Source organism: Leptodactylus fuscus, chromosome 10 (assembly GCF_031893055.1).
Source record: "Leptodactylus fuscus isolate aLepFus1 chromosome 10, aLepFus1.hap2, whole genome shotgun sequence".
NCBI lineage: Eukaryota > Metazoa > Chordata > Amphibia > Anura > Leptodactylidae > Leptodactylus > Leptodactylus fuscus.
This window is the reverse complement of record NC_134274.1, coordinates 20,264,435-20,281,925: the sequence shown is the minus strand read 5'-3', so window position 1 is coordinate 20,281,925 and position 17,491 is coordinate 20,264,435. Positions and strand designations below refer to the sequence as shown.

At 41.9% G+C, this 17,491-nt stretch overlaps 1 protein-coding gene across 4 annotated transcripts in view; it reads right to left on the bottom strand.

Moving 5' to 3' along the window:
* EXOC6 (exocyst complex component 6) overlaps window positions 1-17,491 on the bottom strand; it is a 154,345-nt gene that overhangs the window by 96,275 nt on the left and 40,579 nt on the right. For all 4 annotated transcript variants that reach the window (XM_075258751.1, XM_075258753.1, XM_075258752.1 and 1 more), the window contains exons 5-8: window positions 17,267-17,312; window positions 8,222-8,426; window positions 7,050-7,205; window positions 6,216-6,284 (exon numbers count right to left, since the gene is read on the bottom strand). In XM_075258751.1, the coding sequence (XP_075114852.1) occupies window positions 6,216-6,284; window positions 7,050-7,205; window positions 8,222-8,426; window positions 17,267-17,312 (476 nt within the window). The remainder of the gene's footprint in view (window positions 1-6,215; window positions 6,285-7,049; window positions 7,206-8,221; window positions 8,427-17,266; window positions 17,313-17,491) is intronic.

Sequence of the window (17,491 nt, the reverse complement as noted above, 5' to 3'; positions counted from 1 at the left end):
TGTAAATGTAAATGAAAAATTTTGCAGAGTTTTAAATTTTTTCTCCAACCTTCTTAGCGGTCTTTTATCGTGATCAGTTGACAATGGATACGACCATGAATGTAGGAACTTTCTATGTTCTGTAATTTGTCAGAAGCCCGACTATGATGTCCTTATTGTGGACAGGTTATCAGGAGGACACTACATGTATGAGAAGATAACCTGACCACAATATGGACATCATGGCTGGTTATCAGGAGGACACTACATGTATGAGAAGATAACCTGACCACAATATGGACATCATGGCTGGTTATCAGGAGGACACTACATGTATGAGAAGATAACCTGACCACAATAAGGACACCATGGCTGGTTATCAGGAGGGGACACTACATGTATGAGAAGATAACCTGACCACAATAAGGACATCATGGCTGGTTATCAGGAGGATACTACATGTATGAGAAGATAACCTGACCACAATATGGACATCATGGCTGGTTATCAGGAGGACACTACATGTATGAGAAGATAACCTGACCACAATAAGGACATCATGGCTGGTTATGAGGAGGATACTACATGTATGAGAAGATAACGCAACCACAATAAGGACATCATGGCTGGTTATGAGGAGGATACTACATGTATGAGAAGATAACGCAACCACAATAAGGAGATCATGGCTGGTTATGAGGAGGATACTACATGTATGAGAAGATAACGCAACCACAATAAGGACATCATGGCTGGTTATCAGGAGGACACTACATGTATGAGAAGATAACGCAACCACAATAAGGACATCATGGCTGGTTATCAGGAGGACACTACATGTATGAGAAGATAACCTGACCACAATATGGACATCATGGCTGGTTATCAGGAGGACACTACATGTATGAGAAGATAACCTGACCACAATAAGGACATCATGGCTGGTTATCAGGAGGACACTACATGTATGAGAAGATAACCTGACCACAATATGGACATCATGGCTGGTTATCAGGAGGACACTACATGTATGAGAAGATAACCTGACCACAATAAGGACATCATGGCTGGTTATGAGGAGGATACTACATGTATGAGAAGATAACGCAACCACAATAAGGACATCATGGCTGGTTATGAGGAGGATACTACATGTATGAGAAGATAACGCAACCACAATAAGGAGATCATGGCTGGTTATGAGGAGGATACTACATGTATGAGAAGATAACGCAACCACAATAAGGACATCATGGCTGGTTATCAGGAGGACACTACATGTATGAGAAGATAACGCAACCACAATAAGGACATCATGGCTGGTTATCAGGAGGACACTACATGTATCAGAAGATAACCCGGACACAATAAGGACATCATGGCTGGTTATCAGGAGGACACTACATGTATGAGAAGATAACCTGACCACAATAAGGACATCATGGCTGGTTATCAGGAGGACACTACATGTATGAGAAGATAACCTGACCACAATATGGACATCATGGCTGGTTATCAGGAGGACACTACATGTATGAGAAGATAACCTGACCACAATAAGGACATCATGGCTGGTTATGAGGAGGATACTACATGTATGAGAAGATAACGCAACCACAATAAGGACATCATGGCTGGTTATGAGGAGGATACTACATGTATGAGAAGATAACGCAACCACAATAAGGACATCATGGCTGGTTATGAGGAGGATACTACATGTATGAGAAGATAACGCAACCACAATAAGGAGATCATGGCTGGTTATGAGGAGGATACTACATGTATGAGAAGATAACGCAACCACAATAAGGACATCATGGCTGGTTATCAGGAGGACACTACATGTATGAGAAGATAACGCAACCACAATAAGGACATCATGGCTGGTTATCAGGAGGACACTACATGTATGAGAAGATAACCTGACCACAATATGGACATCATGGCTGGTTATCAGGAGGACACTACATGTATGAGAAGATAACCTGACCACAATAAGGACATCATGGCTGGTTATCAGGAGGACACTACATGTATGAGAAGATAACCTGACCACAATATGGACATCATGGCTGGTTATCAGGAGGACACTACATGTATGAGAAGATAACCTGACCACAATAAGGACATCATGGCTGGTTATGAGGAGGATACTACATGTATGAGAAGATAACGCAACCACAATAAGGACATCATGGCTGGTTATGAGGAGGATACTACATGTATGAGAAGATAACGCAACCACAATAAGGAGATCATGGCTGGTTATGAGGAGGATACTACATGTATGAGAAGATAACGCAACCACAATAAGGACATCATGGCTGGTTATCAGGAGGACACTACATGTATGAGAAGATAACGCAACCACAATAAGGACATCATGGCTGGTTATCAGGAGGACACTACATGTATCAGAAGATAACCCGGACACAATAAGGACATCATGGCTGGTTATCAGGAGGACACTACATATATCAGAAGATAACCCGGACACAATAAGGACATTATGGCTGGTTATCAGGAGGACACTACATGTATGAGAAGATAACCTGACCACAATAAGGACATCATGGCTGGTTATCAGGAGGACACTACATGTATGAGAAGATAACCTGGCCACAATAAGGACATCATGGCTGGTTATCAGGAGGGACACTACATGTATAAGAAGATAACCCGACCACAATAAGGACATCATGGCTGGTTATCAGGAGGGACACTACATGTATGAGAAGATAACCTGGCCACAATAAGGATATCATGGCTGGTTATCAGGAGGATACTACATGTATGAGAAGATAACGCAACCACAATAAGGACATCATGGCTGGTTATCAGGAGGACACTACATGTAGGAGAAGATAACCCGACCACAATAAGGACATCATGGATGGTTATCAGGAGGACACTACATGTATCAGAAGATAACCCGGACACAATAAGGACATTATGGCTGGTTATCAGGAGGACACTACATGTATGAGAAGATAACCTGACCATAATAAGGACATCATGGCTGGTTATCAGGAGGACACTACATGTATCAGAAGATAACCCGGACACAATAAGGACATTACGGCTGGTTATCAGGAGGACACTACATGTATGAGAAGATAACCTGACCACAATAAGGACATTATGGCTGGTTATCAGGAGGACACTACATGTATGAGAAGATAACCTGGCCACAATAAGGACATCATGGCTGGTTATCAGGAGGACACTACATGTATGAGAAGATAACCTGGCCACAATAAGGACATCATGGCTGGTTATCAGGAGGGACACTATATGTATAAGAAGATAACCCGACCACAATAAGGACATCATGGCTGGTTATCAGGAGGGACACTACATGTATGAGAAGATAACCTGGCCACAATAAGGATATCATGGCTGGTTATCAGGAGGATACTACATGTATGAGAAGATAACGCAACCACAATAAGGACATCATGGCTGGTTATCAGGAGGACACTACATGTAGGAGAAGATAACCCGACCACAATAAGGACATCATGGATGGTTATCAGGAGGACACTACATGTATCAGAAGATAACCCGGACACAATAAGGACATTATGGCTGGTTATCAGGAGGACACTACATGTATGAGAAGATAACCTGACCACAATAAGGACATCATGGCTGGTTATCAGGAGGACACTACATGTATCAGAAGATAACCCGGACACAATAAGGACATTACGGCTGGTTATCAGGAGGACACTACATGTATGAGAAGATAACCTGACCACAATAAGGACATTATGGCTGGTTATCAGGAGGACACTACATGTATGAGAAGATAACCTGGCCACAATAAGGACATCATGGCTGGTTATCAGGAGGACACTACATGTATCAGAAGATAACCCGGACACAATAAGGACATCATGGCCAGTTATCAGGAGGAAACTACATGTATGAGAACATGTCCTTCCTGTTGTACAGTGATCACACAGACCAGTTCCCTGGTAGTCTAGGGTAAACTAGGGAGTTGATACTTGGTGGTCTTGGATAGACAGGGAAAGCTAATATTTTGTTACTTGGTGGTCCAGTGCAAAACAAAAAATATGGGTTGACTCCTGGTGGTCTAGTGGTTTACTTCACAGGTTTTAGTGGTATGTCCCATGGTGCACAAATCTTGCTCTACTTCCTTTGCTGTTGTGCAGTGGTCATACATACAAAGACCAGTTCCCTGGTAGCCCACAGTAAAACATGGAGCTGATACTTGATGGTCTATGGCATACAAGGTAAGCTAATATTTTGTTTCCTGGTATTCCAAAATATGGGTTGACTCCTGGTGGTCTAGTGTTTCACTTCCCAGGTTCTAGAGATGTATCCCATGGTGTATACATCGTGCTCTACTTCCTTTGCTGTTGTCCAAACCCGGACCCTGTCCCAATCATCTATTTCGGCTGCCAGGGGCCATAATCTAGGTATATGGGTAGAAGAAGCCCCACTCCTTTTCGAGTGAACGGGAACACCCCGGGTAATATCCCTGGTATTCCTTAACTATATACATGGCTCCTATCATATTTGACCATCTAAAGGGCAAAAAGGAACTCTAAATACTTACTGCAACTTTTTTTTCCCACTCCATCCTTCCCCGTGTTGTGAAAGGCTCTTTCTCTTACACTATATTTGCGTTCTTCTTTAGACAAAGCACACGACAGCTGGGAGATTTATACCCTGTACATCTTCATGGACACGGACTTGATTTGTACAATTTCACTGCATAATGTTCCCTTTTCCACAGTATATCACAGCAGTCAAACTTTGCAGGTTTTGCATTAGAAATTTGCATTTCCCTCCTAAACCTGGAATTCTTTATCGTTATGACACAACTATAAAATTTTTATTACAGGAAAACAGGTCGGAGAAGATTTATAGCGCTAGGGAAGATACAGGACTAATCACGAGAATCTCAATCGAGGAGCGCAGGGAGACTATTAAGAGGGAAGATGGCGGTTTTCATGGGGTTGAAGTACAATAAAAAGACAACGAAAGGTCAGTTGTGCGGTTTACTGCTGTACAATGAGGGATAGGATTTGTCATCGGAAATAAAGGAGTTAATTCGAAAGACGACAGAAACAAACATTGAGAAAATGACTATGGGAAGGAAGGGGGGGGGGGGTGTCTCCGTAATAAATGGCATTCACAATAGTTAAAGTCGTGTGCCGAAAGGTGAGAACCCAATAATAGGCTGGAGCGACCTGAACCTCTTAAGAAGCCCTACATGAGACATAAGACACCGAAAAACAAAATCGGCAACAAGAACGCTCTTCATTTCCAGTTCATACCTACCAAAAAATTCAAAGAAGAAATTTGTGACCAAGATGGAAGCCAAGTGGCTTAGCATTTCAGATGAAAATATATGTGGATGTGTCATAGAGTACCCATATAATAGTTTCAATGTCCAAATAATAGTAACTTTTATAATAATTATATAATATATAATGGTAACACCAAGAACGCCAATGTACACCAGTCATATAGACCTATATAATAACACCAAACCAAAGTGCACATATAGCGGTACTAGTCATAGTGCCCATATAATAATGCTAGCTTGTGACCATATAACATTATTTACTATGCCCATATAATAACCCTAGCCATAGAGTCCATATGACAGTACCATTCATATAGCCCATATAATAACACCAGCCACAGTGCCCCTATAGAGGTGCCTAATAGTCACTGCGCCCAATAGTCACTGTGCCCAGCCCGTTCAATATACTCCACTTACCTGTCTCACACTTTCAAGTTGGTCTCCAGTGATAAGACATTACATACGAGGAACCTATCAAAATGTGCCAAAATAAAATGAGATTTTGCCTCCTTAAAGGGATCCTATTATTGGATACCCTTTTTGAAGGCTGTTCCTACGTTTTAGTCAGGTATCCAATGATAGGATCCCTTTAAGATCATCCCAGCTTACTCCATCCATACAAGCTGATTGACAGCCTTCCTGTCAATGTCTGTGTGTGGATGGGGTCTGCAGGACTCTTACTGTTTCTCCTAGGAGTCCTGTAAGGATTTACTCGGAAATCCTGCTCCAAATCATGTTACTCTGTATATGACAGAGATCAGCTTCTCTCCCTGGATAATATAACTACATATCACAGATCTTAGCTTCTTCCCCTCTATCACATCCCGCTCTCAGATAGGGCAGCAGAAATCCCCTGACAACTTCACTTTAAGATATAACAAGTTCTACTTACCAAAACGGTATATATGTGTAGACACCGATATACAGGAGTAAAGTCTACTAAATCCTGGACGCTGAGGACCTGTAGAAAGTATGACAGTCAGACGTGAAGATGAACTCAACATTTGGCTTGATGAATACTGCTGATACATTAACACATCATTGTGATCTCAACACATACTTACATATTCATGGTAATGAACCCTTTGTCCCTTAAAGGGATCTTCCAGGACTTTTCAACTGATGACCTAACATTAGGATTGATCATGAATTGAAGACTCATGGGGGTCTGGCACCCAGGAATCCCATGGATCAGGTGTTTGAAGTGGCAGGTTAAGTGACAATATGTCCTGGCACCCCGACCGATCAGCTGTTTAAAGAGGCTGCAGCATTGTCACATGGCCTAAATCACAGTTCAGCCCCATTTAAGTGAATGGACTGAGCTGCAATACCAAGCGCAGCTGTTGTATAAATGTACAGCACTTTGCTTGGTAAGTACTGAAGCGGCTGCAGCATTTACCGGAATGCTGCAGCCTCTTCAAACAGCTGATCGGTCGGGGTGCCAGGTGTCAGACCTCTGCTGATCTTTAACTAATGACCTATCCTAAGCAGAAATCGTCAATTTTTTACCCTGGAAAACCTCTAAAAGTATCGAAAGAGCATCAAAATGATAACACATAGTGCAACCCCAGTGTTCTTTGTTATTTTAGCACATTTTCCACATGTACCAAAATTTGTATTATCTTTTCCTTGTGGCTGCCCCTTTCAGTGAATAAGGCTCAAGCAACGTATCAACGTTCTTCTTGCTGGACAAACTTATGACAAGAGCCTAAGAAACTAAAAATACCTCTTCCTCTGCATCCTCATCCTCCAGCATCTGACTTTTTGGTGTAACCTCGTTCTCCCCTCCTGCAGAGTGACCATTTATGATGTATATAGGTTTCTTGTAAGCGACATTGGTCTGTCTGTGCAGCGCAGCGTGAAAGGTTTTTTGTTGTTGTGCCTGTTTTAATCATGAAACAGATTATATATAATTACTCTAAATTGTGACACATACCACATAATACCATGACAGCGGTGGAAATGTACCTTGTTTTATGTAACCAAGACCTACTAGGACAGTGATGACTAACCTTTTGAGCTTGGTGTGTCAAAATTTAGAAAAAAAAACTAGCTTAACTCAGGTGCCGTGTCACATCTTGAAATAGATGCCCCATAGTGGTCCCTCCACCCAGTATTGTCCCATTATTATGGGGTACACCACCCACAAACTATTATTATACTATGGGGTCTCCTCAGATCTACAGTATAATGATTGGAGGCCCAGAGGAGGTGACAAACTTAAAAACAAGTGGTACTTACCTCTCCTGGGCTACAGTGTGACTCCTGATGTTTTAGGCCCTCTACAAAGATGACTCAAATGTGGGTTATGCGTCGCAACGCAGTCATGCACCACGTGACTTTTGTGGGGCCTGAAGACAGCATGGAGTCATGCTAAAACCCAAGAGAGGTGAATACCACTGGGTTTTATGCTTACTCACCTCCTCTGGACTTCCGATCATTATACTCTGGGATCTGAAGAGACTCAAGACTATGAGAATAACAGTATTTATTGGGAGAACCCATCGGCCTTACCGATCCCCACTCCTGCTCATGGCCACCTCCACTTCCCCTTCTGCCCTCTGAAGGGTCCCATGCATCCCATATCACATCGCTTAGACACACGGGGTGCCCTGGAGGGCAGAAGGAGAAGTGGAGATGGCCATGAGCAGGAAGGGGGATTGGTAAGTAAATAGGGCCCATTACCTGCTGGGATTACTCCAGCAGGTAACAGCCTATAAAAAAAGAAACGTAGCAGGGGACCACAGGACCCCATACCAGCCGCCGAGACAGTACTCACACTAGGTTTGGAGATAGCACAATGTGTGTCACCCAAAATGTCTTGGAGTGTTACCTGACATGCGTGTCATAGGTTCACCATCATTGAACTAGGAGAAATGACATGAAAATTAGGCATACCTGTTTCATCGCAGTTTCTCCGATTTTGTCTGAATGTTTCCGAATACTTTCAAGAAAGTCCTTGAGACCAGACATGGAGATCTCCTTGATCTCTTCTCGTAACTTGGGAAGGTTCTCCGCCATTATTTGGCAAAAGCGATACTGGGAAACTTTGGGGAGATAAACGTGTTCAAGTTGTTCCATTGTTTTTAGAGCAGAATAATACCTGTGGATGAGAAAAAGCAAAACATTAACGTGAATAAACAATGCCACAGTAGAAGGTATAGGACAAGTGGCCAAGAGAAGCATTGGTGACCAGGGAAGACCAGGAGAAGCTCAAGCTCCTCTTTGACATCTTCATTTATATCAATACCAAGAGGTTAGGGGGCAATAAAGTCAAAGCTAAGGACCATGCGAGGGTGGGAAGTCTATGGTGGCTTCAATTTAAGCCATATACTCACCCCCATGTTACTTGTCAACTAACAAAACGAAGTATATGAACAAAAGAGAAATGTCTATTTCTGAAGTCATCCTCATGCTAGGTTCACACTACCGATGACCTATCTACTGTTCTGGTCTGTTGGAGGACCAGGGCAACAGACAGGTGGGCCACTTTAACAATTACACATGGAGCCTAGTGGACCCCAATGAGTATAATGGGGACCGTTGGATGTCCATTGTTTTAAAAATGAACTCATCAGAGAAAAAAGTCCTCCATACTTTTCCAATTCATGTCTTTGCTCAGTAGGAATCTTTGCTCAACTATAAGGGGTCCCAGCAGCCAGGTGAGGTGACAGGGTTGGTCTGTGCTCTCTAGGAGTAGAGGTATTGAATAATTTGTCCCTTAGGCTGAGGTCCATGTTGCCGAAACACAGCTTTTTTTGGTGCAGATTTTGTTGTGTGTTTTTGAGCCAAAGCCAGGAGTGGATTGAACAGAAGGTAGAAGTATAAGACTGGGTACACACCTACACCTGATGTCCGCTTGTGGATCCGTTCTCCATTCCGCAAGCAGGACTTTTCTCTCCTCATTTTTTGGTCGGAAACCCGGCTGACTCCATTATAGTCTATGGGTTCACCTTTAGGGTTCCGTTCGTGGGGTTCCCAAGCAGATCCCACAAACGGAAACCCAAACGTAGGTGAGACCTTGTTGGCTTTGGCTCCACAAAATGTAGCAAAAAAAAAAAAATCTGCATATCCGCAACGTGGGGCTCAGCCTTAAAAAGATTTTCCTGGACTTTTCAAACGATGTGAATTTTACTCACACTTGCCCAAACTTTTTGCACAGTATTGTAAGTAAAAAAGAAAACGGCTTAAAAAGAAAAAAAAAAAAAGCCCAAAAACAAAATACAAATATTTCAAAGCAAATGCTACTTTTCTGGGCACGGAGCTGTGGTTGCGGTTAACAGGATCAAACTGGCAAGACGTTAAAATAAATAACGTGGTCAGTGAACGTGTGAATCCGTAGGTCGGTGTAAGCTGTAAATTAGAATGCCACAGATGAGTTTCGAGACTCTTTCATCCAATTTTCAAAAGAGCGGCTCTACATGGCGTGACCTCTCGGGAGATAATTCCATAACGGCATTAAAATCATATAAACGGTTTTATTCAAATTATACAAATCAGCTTATCGCAACACTGTTGGTTCATCTGGGAGGTTTTTCAATGCTGTTACTGAAATCAGAATTAGCATAATCCAACTTAAACCCATTCTTGAGCCCCTTGCTAATTATATATATCTCCAGCTCAAGGCCTTGCCCTTTCAACATCTGCTCGGATGGGAGCTTTGAGTCTTTTTTAATTTGTAGGTCATTTGCAGGTCAAGATTTATGTTGTGTAGCTTGCGTCTGACATTTGATACAATTAGTCGCCGTCGTAGGTTGTTTGTGCTTTTTTTTCAATGCGTAAATTCCTCCCCGACGTAAACTAAAAGTTAGAATTTTATTTTTCAGAAATAGTTTTAGAATTTTTCCACTAGAAATACACAACACAATCTTACATTCGATCTAATTTGAGATTTTTTTTTTTTTTTACAAAAAAGCATGAATTTCTTAAAGGGGGACTTTTTTAGAAAAGTAGTTTTAGATTTTTTCACTAGAAGTACACAATACAATATCACAATACTGAATCTAGTTTGAAATTTTTTCATACGAAAAAGCGGTGAATGACTTAGAGGACTTTTTTAGAATCTGGTGTATCCATTGCGCTATCCAATATTCTTTCAGAAGACTTAATGGGTCATTTTAAGAGACTCTGATTTTTAATAATGTGGTCAAGTAGAAGCTGAAGAGCAGCAAGAGGAGTTTTTGACTCCATGTTGGAATTTTTCTTAAAAGTGGTGGCTTCTTTCCATAAATATTTAGGGCAAATCCACAGTAGACAGGTACTCAAGAACAAAAAGAGGACACCGAGCGGCCCATGGTGTAATTGTGCAAGATAGAAACAATGCTGAAAGAGGCTCTCACCTAGTGGGGTTGTGAAGACGGTCACAACTCATCACTACACATGGGGACCAAATTGGTCAGACAGTCCCGTTCCCTGGATGGGGTCAAGCTGCAGTTCCAAACACCTCTCGGATGTAGACAGGATGAACAAAAGGAGCGGCATACAAATTTGTTCTCCACCACGTCTGACGCAGCGGCATAGAACTATTACACCTGAGGAAGGGCAATTTATAACGCCCAAAACATGTTGTGTTTTGCCCAAAACGCGTTGTGTTCAAGTTTTTAATGGTGGGAGTGCAGTTCCTTCAAACCAGACTCACGAACGAATCTGTGTGCCGGTCCTTTCGTTCACCACAGTAGATAGGTGGGATTCTTACGTAAAAAGGGTGAAACCACATATAAAATGGTTCCTGTACAAAATGGAAAGAGAAACGCGTTATCATGGCTTAGGAGTAAAACTCGTTTAACTTGATAACGTTTTCAGAACGCAACTGTAAAATTATATAGTATTTTACAAGAAAAGCCTAAGCAGAGGCAACCATTAGGAAAATCCTAAGGTGGCCATACATCTTCATGACCGCTTGCGAACATGTACCTTTGACTGCATGTGTCATCAAAAAGGCGAAGTAGCGGATCAGGTATGTAAATCCATCCGTTCCATCTCACATATGTTTGGTGCAAGAATAAAAACTTAAATACTCAATACACTATGAAGTATCTAAACGCAAAGGGACTCAAGGACCGATTCACAGGGAACTTGCTGTTTATATTGGTGAGTGCCCCTCACCAATATTTATAATGGTGAGGGGCACTCACCAATCCAGTCGAAAACCTTTATTGGAACAGTGAAGGAGCTAAAAGCAGACAGGGACTAATGTGTAAACAGACAATGGACTATTTCTCTCTGTGCGCTTCCTCGGGACTGACCCAAAAGTTTCTGACCCATAGAACCGTACACAGTGTCAAACAATCCAATGTCTGTCTACGCACTAATCCCTGCCTGCTTTTAGCCAAATCACCATTTCAATAAAGGCCAGCGACTAGATTTGTAAGTACCACTATGGATTATTTACATCTGCTATCAGGCAAGAGTCAGGACACTCCCATGCACATAAGATGGTCGGCCCGCGTCTACTGGAATTGGTAGGTGCAGCCAACAATTATCTTATGTTCACAATGGTGTCAGGATGTTTCATGTTCTGGTCAATAACAAGAGACAGCAAAAATATGTGAACCCCATTAGAGCCTGACGGATCCCGCTGACTATAATGGGCTGTGTCGGATGTCTTGTCTTATTAAATGAAAGTATTGAACAGAAAAGTCATGCTTGCAGGACTTTTTGTCCAATGATTTTCAAGAGACACTATGACGGTGTCCCCAAATTGAGGCTCCAGTGTAGATGTGAACCCAACCTATGACTGCATACAGTGTATGAGTCAGAAAAACGTTATGGATGACACACGGAATGCTAGTTTACTGACCCATACATTGAACTGAATAGAAAGATATACACGGTCCAGTCACATTAATGTGACCACCTGTCAAAATCCAGAATAACCCCCTTTGGCAGAGCGGACCGCTGCGAGACGTGCAGGAAGAGAGGGGATGTTGTGATGATGATCACTGAGATGTTGAGCCATGCCGACTCCAGTGCTGGGCCAGCTGCGCTAGGTTACGCAATTGAGCATCCATGGTGCCAACAACCCGATCGAGGTGGTCCCACAGATTCTCGATTGGGTTTGAGTCCGGGGAATTTGCTGGCCAAGGGAGTACGGTAAACTCATCCTGGTGCTCCTCGAACCCCGCACGTACACTGCGAGCTTTATGATACATCGCATTGTCCTGCTGGTAGATGCCATCACCCTGAGGAAAAACATTTCGCATGTAGGGGTGAACATGGTCCGTATGGATAGATGCATACTTGTTGATCCATCGTGCCTTCCACAATGATGAGTGCACCCAGATGGCTGATGACACGTACCTTCATGCCTCCTTCACATGACTGTACTTTTGATCCGCAATTGCCGATTCACAACTGTGGATCAAAGGTACAATCGTATGAAGGAGGCCTAATATGTATAAAGGTTCTCGGCAGTTGCCTTTCTAGAGGTTGGACCCACATCTATCAAACCTTAATGGTATATCCTGTTGAGAAAACCAATTTAAATGGGTTGGACCAAGTTAACAAGCTATTGTCTATTCACAGGATAAGTGACAACTTGCTGATTGGTGGAGGTCCAACCATTGGGACCACCACCAATCATGGGAATGGGGTTCTATGTTCCACATACGAAGATCCACAGGATAGGAGATAACATTAACTTTAGCACATGCCTTTGAACCAATTTCACCATACATAAACCAATAAGTAAAGAAATAATGCCAAATACTGAGCTCTTGTTGAACGTTAGCTTGGAGTGATTTTCTTATGTAAAGAATTGACACTCACAGGAGACGGAAGGTACATGGACTGATATAACTGGGGACGTGGGAGAAACATTGTTGGTGTCTGTGTCTTAAAGGACACAGTGAAGGTCAATAGTCTCGCTGTGTAAACTGTAAATTCATTTCTAATGTGTTATGATAGATTAAGTAGATATTAATGAACTAGGCAGAGATCATTATTCCTCTCCTCCAACTGCGCTCCCCAAGGATCTAATTTATTGTCGCTCCTTAAATTGTTTTAGATGGTCTAAAATATTAAGGGATAATATTCTCTCTCCTATGATTATATTTTCATTACATTTCATGCTGTTTAACTAAAAATTGTTTTTCGGAACCCTTCATTACACTTCTGACAAATTGCGCTATTTATAGGCAACATCTGTTCCCTGTCAGAGTCAGATATATGGGAGGAGAGAGGAGATGCAAATAGCTTAGGGCCAGTTTTTATCAAGGGGTAGGCTACTCAAAGGTGGAGAACGAATTCTGATTTGGGGCAAGCCAAGGTGACCACCTTCTACAGTAGACAGGTCAATAATGTATACAGAGGCGGAACTTTAATGGGATTTTCCCATCAACATAACCATAGTTAAATTTGTAGACAATTAAAAGTTAAGAAATAATAAAAAAAATTTGCAGAGTTTTAAAAATGTTCTCTATCCATCTTTGTGGTATCAGTCTTCTGTCTTGATTAGAGATGAGTGAACCGACTTGTACTGAGCTGGTCTCGACCCAAATATTCCAAAGTGTTCAGTTTTTACAAAATCGAACAAACAAACAAAAACAAACCTTTACAATACCCTTTCCTCACCTCTTTTGGGCCTCCTCACTCCGCTCTCCTGGTGACATCATGTACCTATAGAATCATCACTCTGGCCTGTGATTGGGCCATCAGTGATCACATGGGCACGCTGAATGCATGACATCATCAAAGAGGTGGAGAGAGAGCAGGATCCTGCAAGGAGGTCCAAAAGAGGGGAGGGAAGGGGAGTATGAATGCTTTTTGGTTTTTTTACACCTCCCCTGGGTCTCCACTTATTATACCCTGCGGTATGAAGAGATCCCAGAGTATAATAAAGTCATTTTTCACTTTGACATAACTTAGACATAGCTAGAAATAGGATAGATAGGATCCTAGGAGCCCTGACAGTGTTCTACGCTATGTTTTATAGTTGGGTTCCTAGGAGCCCTGACAGTGTTATACACTATGTTTCATAGATAGGATCCTAGGAGTCCTGACAGTGTCATACACTATGTATTATAGATAGGTTCCTAGGAGCCCTGACAATGTTATACACTATGATTTATAGATAGGTTCCTAGGAGCCCTGACAGTGTCCTACACTATGTATTATAGATAGGTTCCTAGGAGCCCTGACAGTGTCATACACTATGTATTATAGATAGGTTCCTAGGAGCCCTGACAGTGTCATACACTATGTATTATAGATGGGTTCCTAGGAGCCCTCACAGTGTCCTACACTATGTATTATAGATAGGTTCCTAGGAGTCCTGACAGTGTTCTACACTATGTTTTATGATTGAAGGACCCGAGATATAAAAGGGATCACCGCGCTCAATTTAAACAATGGGTATTCTTTATTTTGGTAGACGTCACACAACGCGTTTCGGGCTTAAGCCCTTCTTCAAGTGTATGAACTGTTGTACGTCAGCTGGAAGCTGTGTGACGTCTACCAAAATAAAGAATACCCATTGTTTAAATTGAGCGCGGTGATCCCTTTTATATCTCGGGTCCTTCAATCATTTATTGACACCAAAGGTGGTACGGATCCTGCGGGCTCAGCATCTGGGGTGGAACCCCCCCGTGTATCAAGTGGTTCAAAGGCGCATTGAATGGTTGTATTCACAACCATAGAAGGTGAGAAGTTCTCTTACCTTTATTTCTCGAATAGTGCCATACGGTACTTCACTATTGGCAGCTCGGTGCTGACTTTTGTTTTTTACACTATGTTTTATAGATGGGTTCCTAGGGGCCCTGACAGTGTCATACACTATGTTGTATAGATAGGTTCCTAGGAGTGTCATACACTATGTTTTATAGATAGGTTCCTAGGAGCCCTGACAGTGTCCTACACTATGTATTATAGATAGGTTCCTAGGAGTGTCATACACTATGTTTTATAGATAGGTTCCTAGGAGCCCTGACAGTGTTATACACTATGTTTTATAGATGGGTTCCTAGGAGCCCTAGGAGTGTCTTATACTATGTGTCATAGATAGGTTCCTAGGAGCCCTGACAGTATTATACACTATGTTTTATAGATAGGTTCCTAGGAGCCCTGACAGTGTTATACACTATGTTTTATAGATGGGTTCCTAGGAGCCCTAGGAGTGTCTTATACTATGTGTCATAGATAGGTTCCTAGGAGCCCTGACAGTATTATACACTATGTTTTATAGATAGGTTCCTAGGAGCCCTGACAGTGTTATACACTATGTTTTATAGATAGGTTCCTAGGAGCCCTGACAGTGTTATACACTATGTTTTATAGATAGGTTCCTAGGAGCCCTGACAGTGTCTACACTATGTTTTATAGATAGGTTCCTAGGAGCCCTGACAGTGTCATACACTATGTTTTATAGATAGGTTCCTAGGAGCCCTGACAGTGTCTACACTATGTTTTATAGATAGGTTCCTAGGAGCCCTGACAGTGTTATACACTATGTTTTATAGATAGGTTCCTAGGAGCCCTGACAGTATTATACACTATGTTTTATAGATAGGTTCCTAGGAGCCCTGACAGTGTCATACACTATGTGTTATAGACAGGTTCCTAGGAGCCCTAGGTGTGTTCTACACTATGTTTTAAGACACTTTAAGATGTGGCTCATATCAAACATGAATCTGGACCCGAGCCCCCTCCAGAATCCAAAATGAATTCTGAGAAGGTGAGATGGATACAACCTTGAATGCAGGAAATTTCTATGGTCTGTACTTGTCAGAAACTCAGTCGTGATTTCCTTATTGTGGACAGGTTATCAGGCAGGAAAACATCATGTACGAGAAGATAACCCACCCCCAACAAGGACATTATGGCTGGGTTTCGGACAAATGCCAGACCATACGGAGTTCCTGCATTCATGGTCAAATCCACTGGCAACCGATCAAGACTCTAAGATGGTTAGCAAAAATCTTTTAATGCTTAGCAAAATTTCAATTTAACTTTTGTCTATAAATTTGCATATGGCTACATACCAGGGAAACCCCATTCAAGCTTGAGGGCCCAAATGCAAAATTTGTAAGCAGCGCCCTACTTAAAATATAATATCTATAATACTGGTCATATGTAAAATAGTATCAAAACAAATCATAAATGTCCCATGCTGGCTCCCATCACTGGGCCGTGAACGATAAGGACACACACGGCTGTAGCAATCACATGCTGTCCATAAGTAAACAGAGACAAGGAGGACTATTAGAAAGTCTGCCCTGGATCTCCAAGAGAATGGGGAACTCAGTACTGATTCTTTTATTTTATATCTATGTGTCTGAAATAATGATATTTTAGTAACAGCAGGTTCACACAGAGGAATTTGGAGAAAAACTTGAGGTGGTCTTCCCCCTTAAATTCCTCTTGAAATACCGGTCCTACAGAACCTGCAGCATAAAGTCAAAGCAGAGCTTCCAACTTGGATTTGCCCACGGATGAGCCTTAGATTACAATGGGATTAATATGCATGTAGGCTCGCACCACATTTTCAATAGCTGAAAGACCACGGCAAGATCAAGCAAGTCGCTTCTTTTTCTCAGGGCTAATTTTGAGGTAGAATCTGCCTAAAAATTGCCATCAAATTTCTGTACGCAAATTTAACCAAGGAGTGACTTTCTTCATATAGTTATCAAGCAAAATGGTTGATCATGAATTTCCATTAGATGCCGCTTCCATATCCCAACCTTTTAGAACACGTCGAGACGGTTGACTGACCCATCATATTGAGTCTTACAAATTGCCGCCCCTATGTCCCTCCTATTAACAAACACAAGGGAATGTTCAACTCAAATATGAATTTTCAAAACAAATCAGCTGTAAATGGAAAGTTATTTGCAGTCTGAGAACCCCTTTAAGTCTGAGGTCCTATTGGCAGTTCGGGCAGAGAGATCAATGTTAAAGAATGAAAATCTAAGAATTCTTATTCCTCGCAAATATTGTTATGGAATTTACCTTTTTCCGCTCATTTGTTCCCTTAATTTGCTGTACATTTCTAAGGCTAAATATAGGAAGAGACAAAAATAATAGTTAGAAATCACAACACACTACAACTTTAAGAATTTTCAAGAAAGAAATACTCATAATACAAGAGTCAAGACTAGACAAACCCCCATTAAAGACTGTCTCGAAAGAACAGGGTTCCATCCAGTAAGCCATCATTTGTAGGGGGTGTGTAAC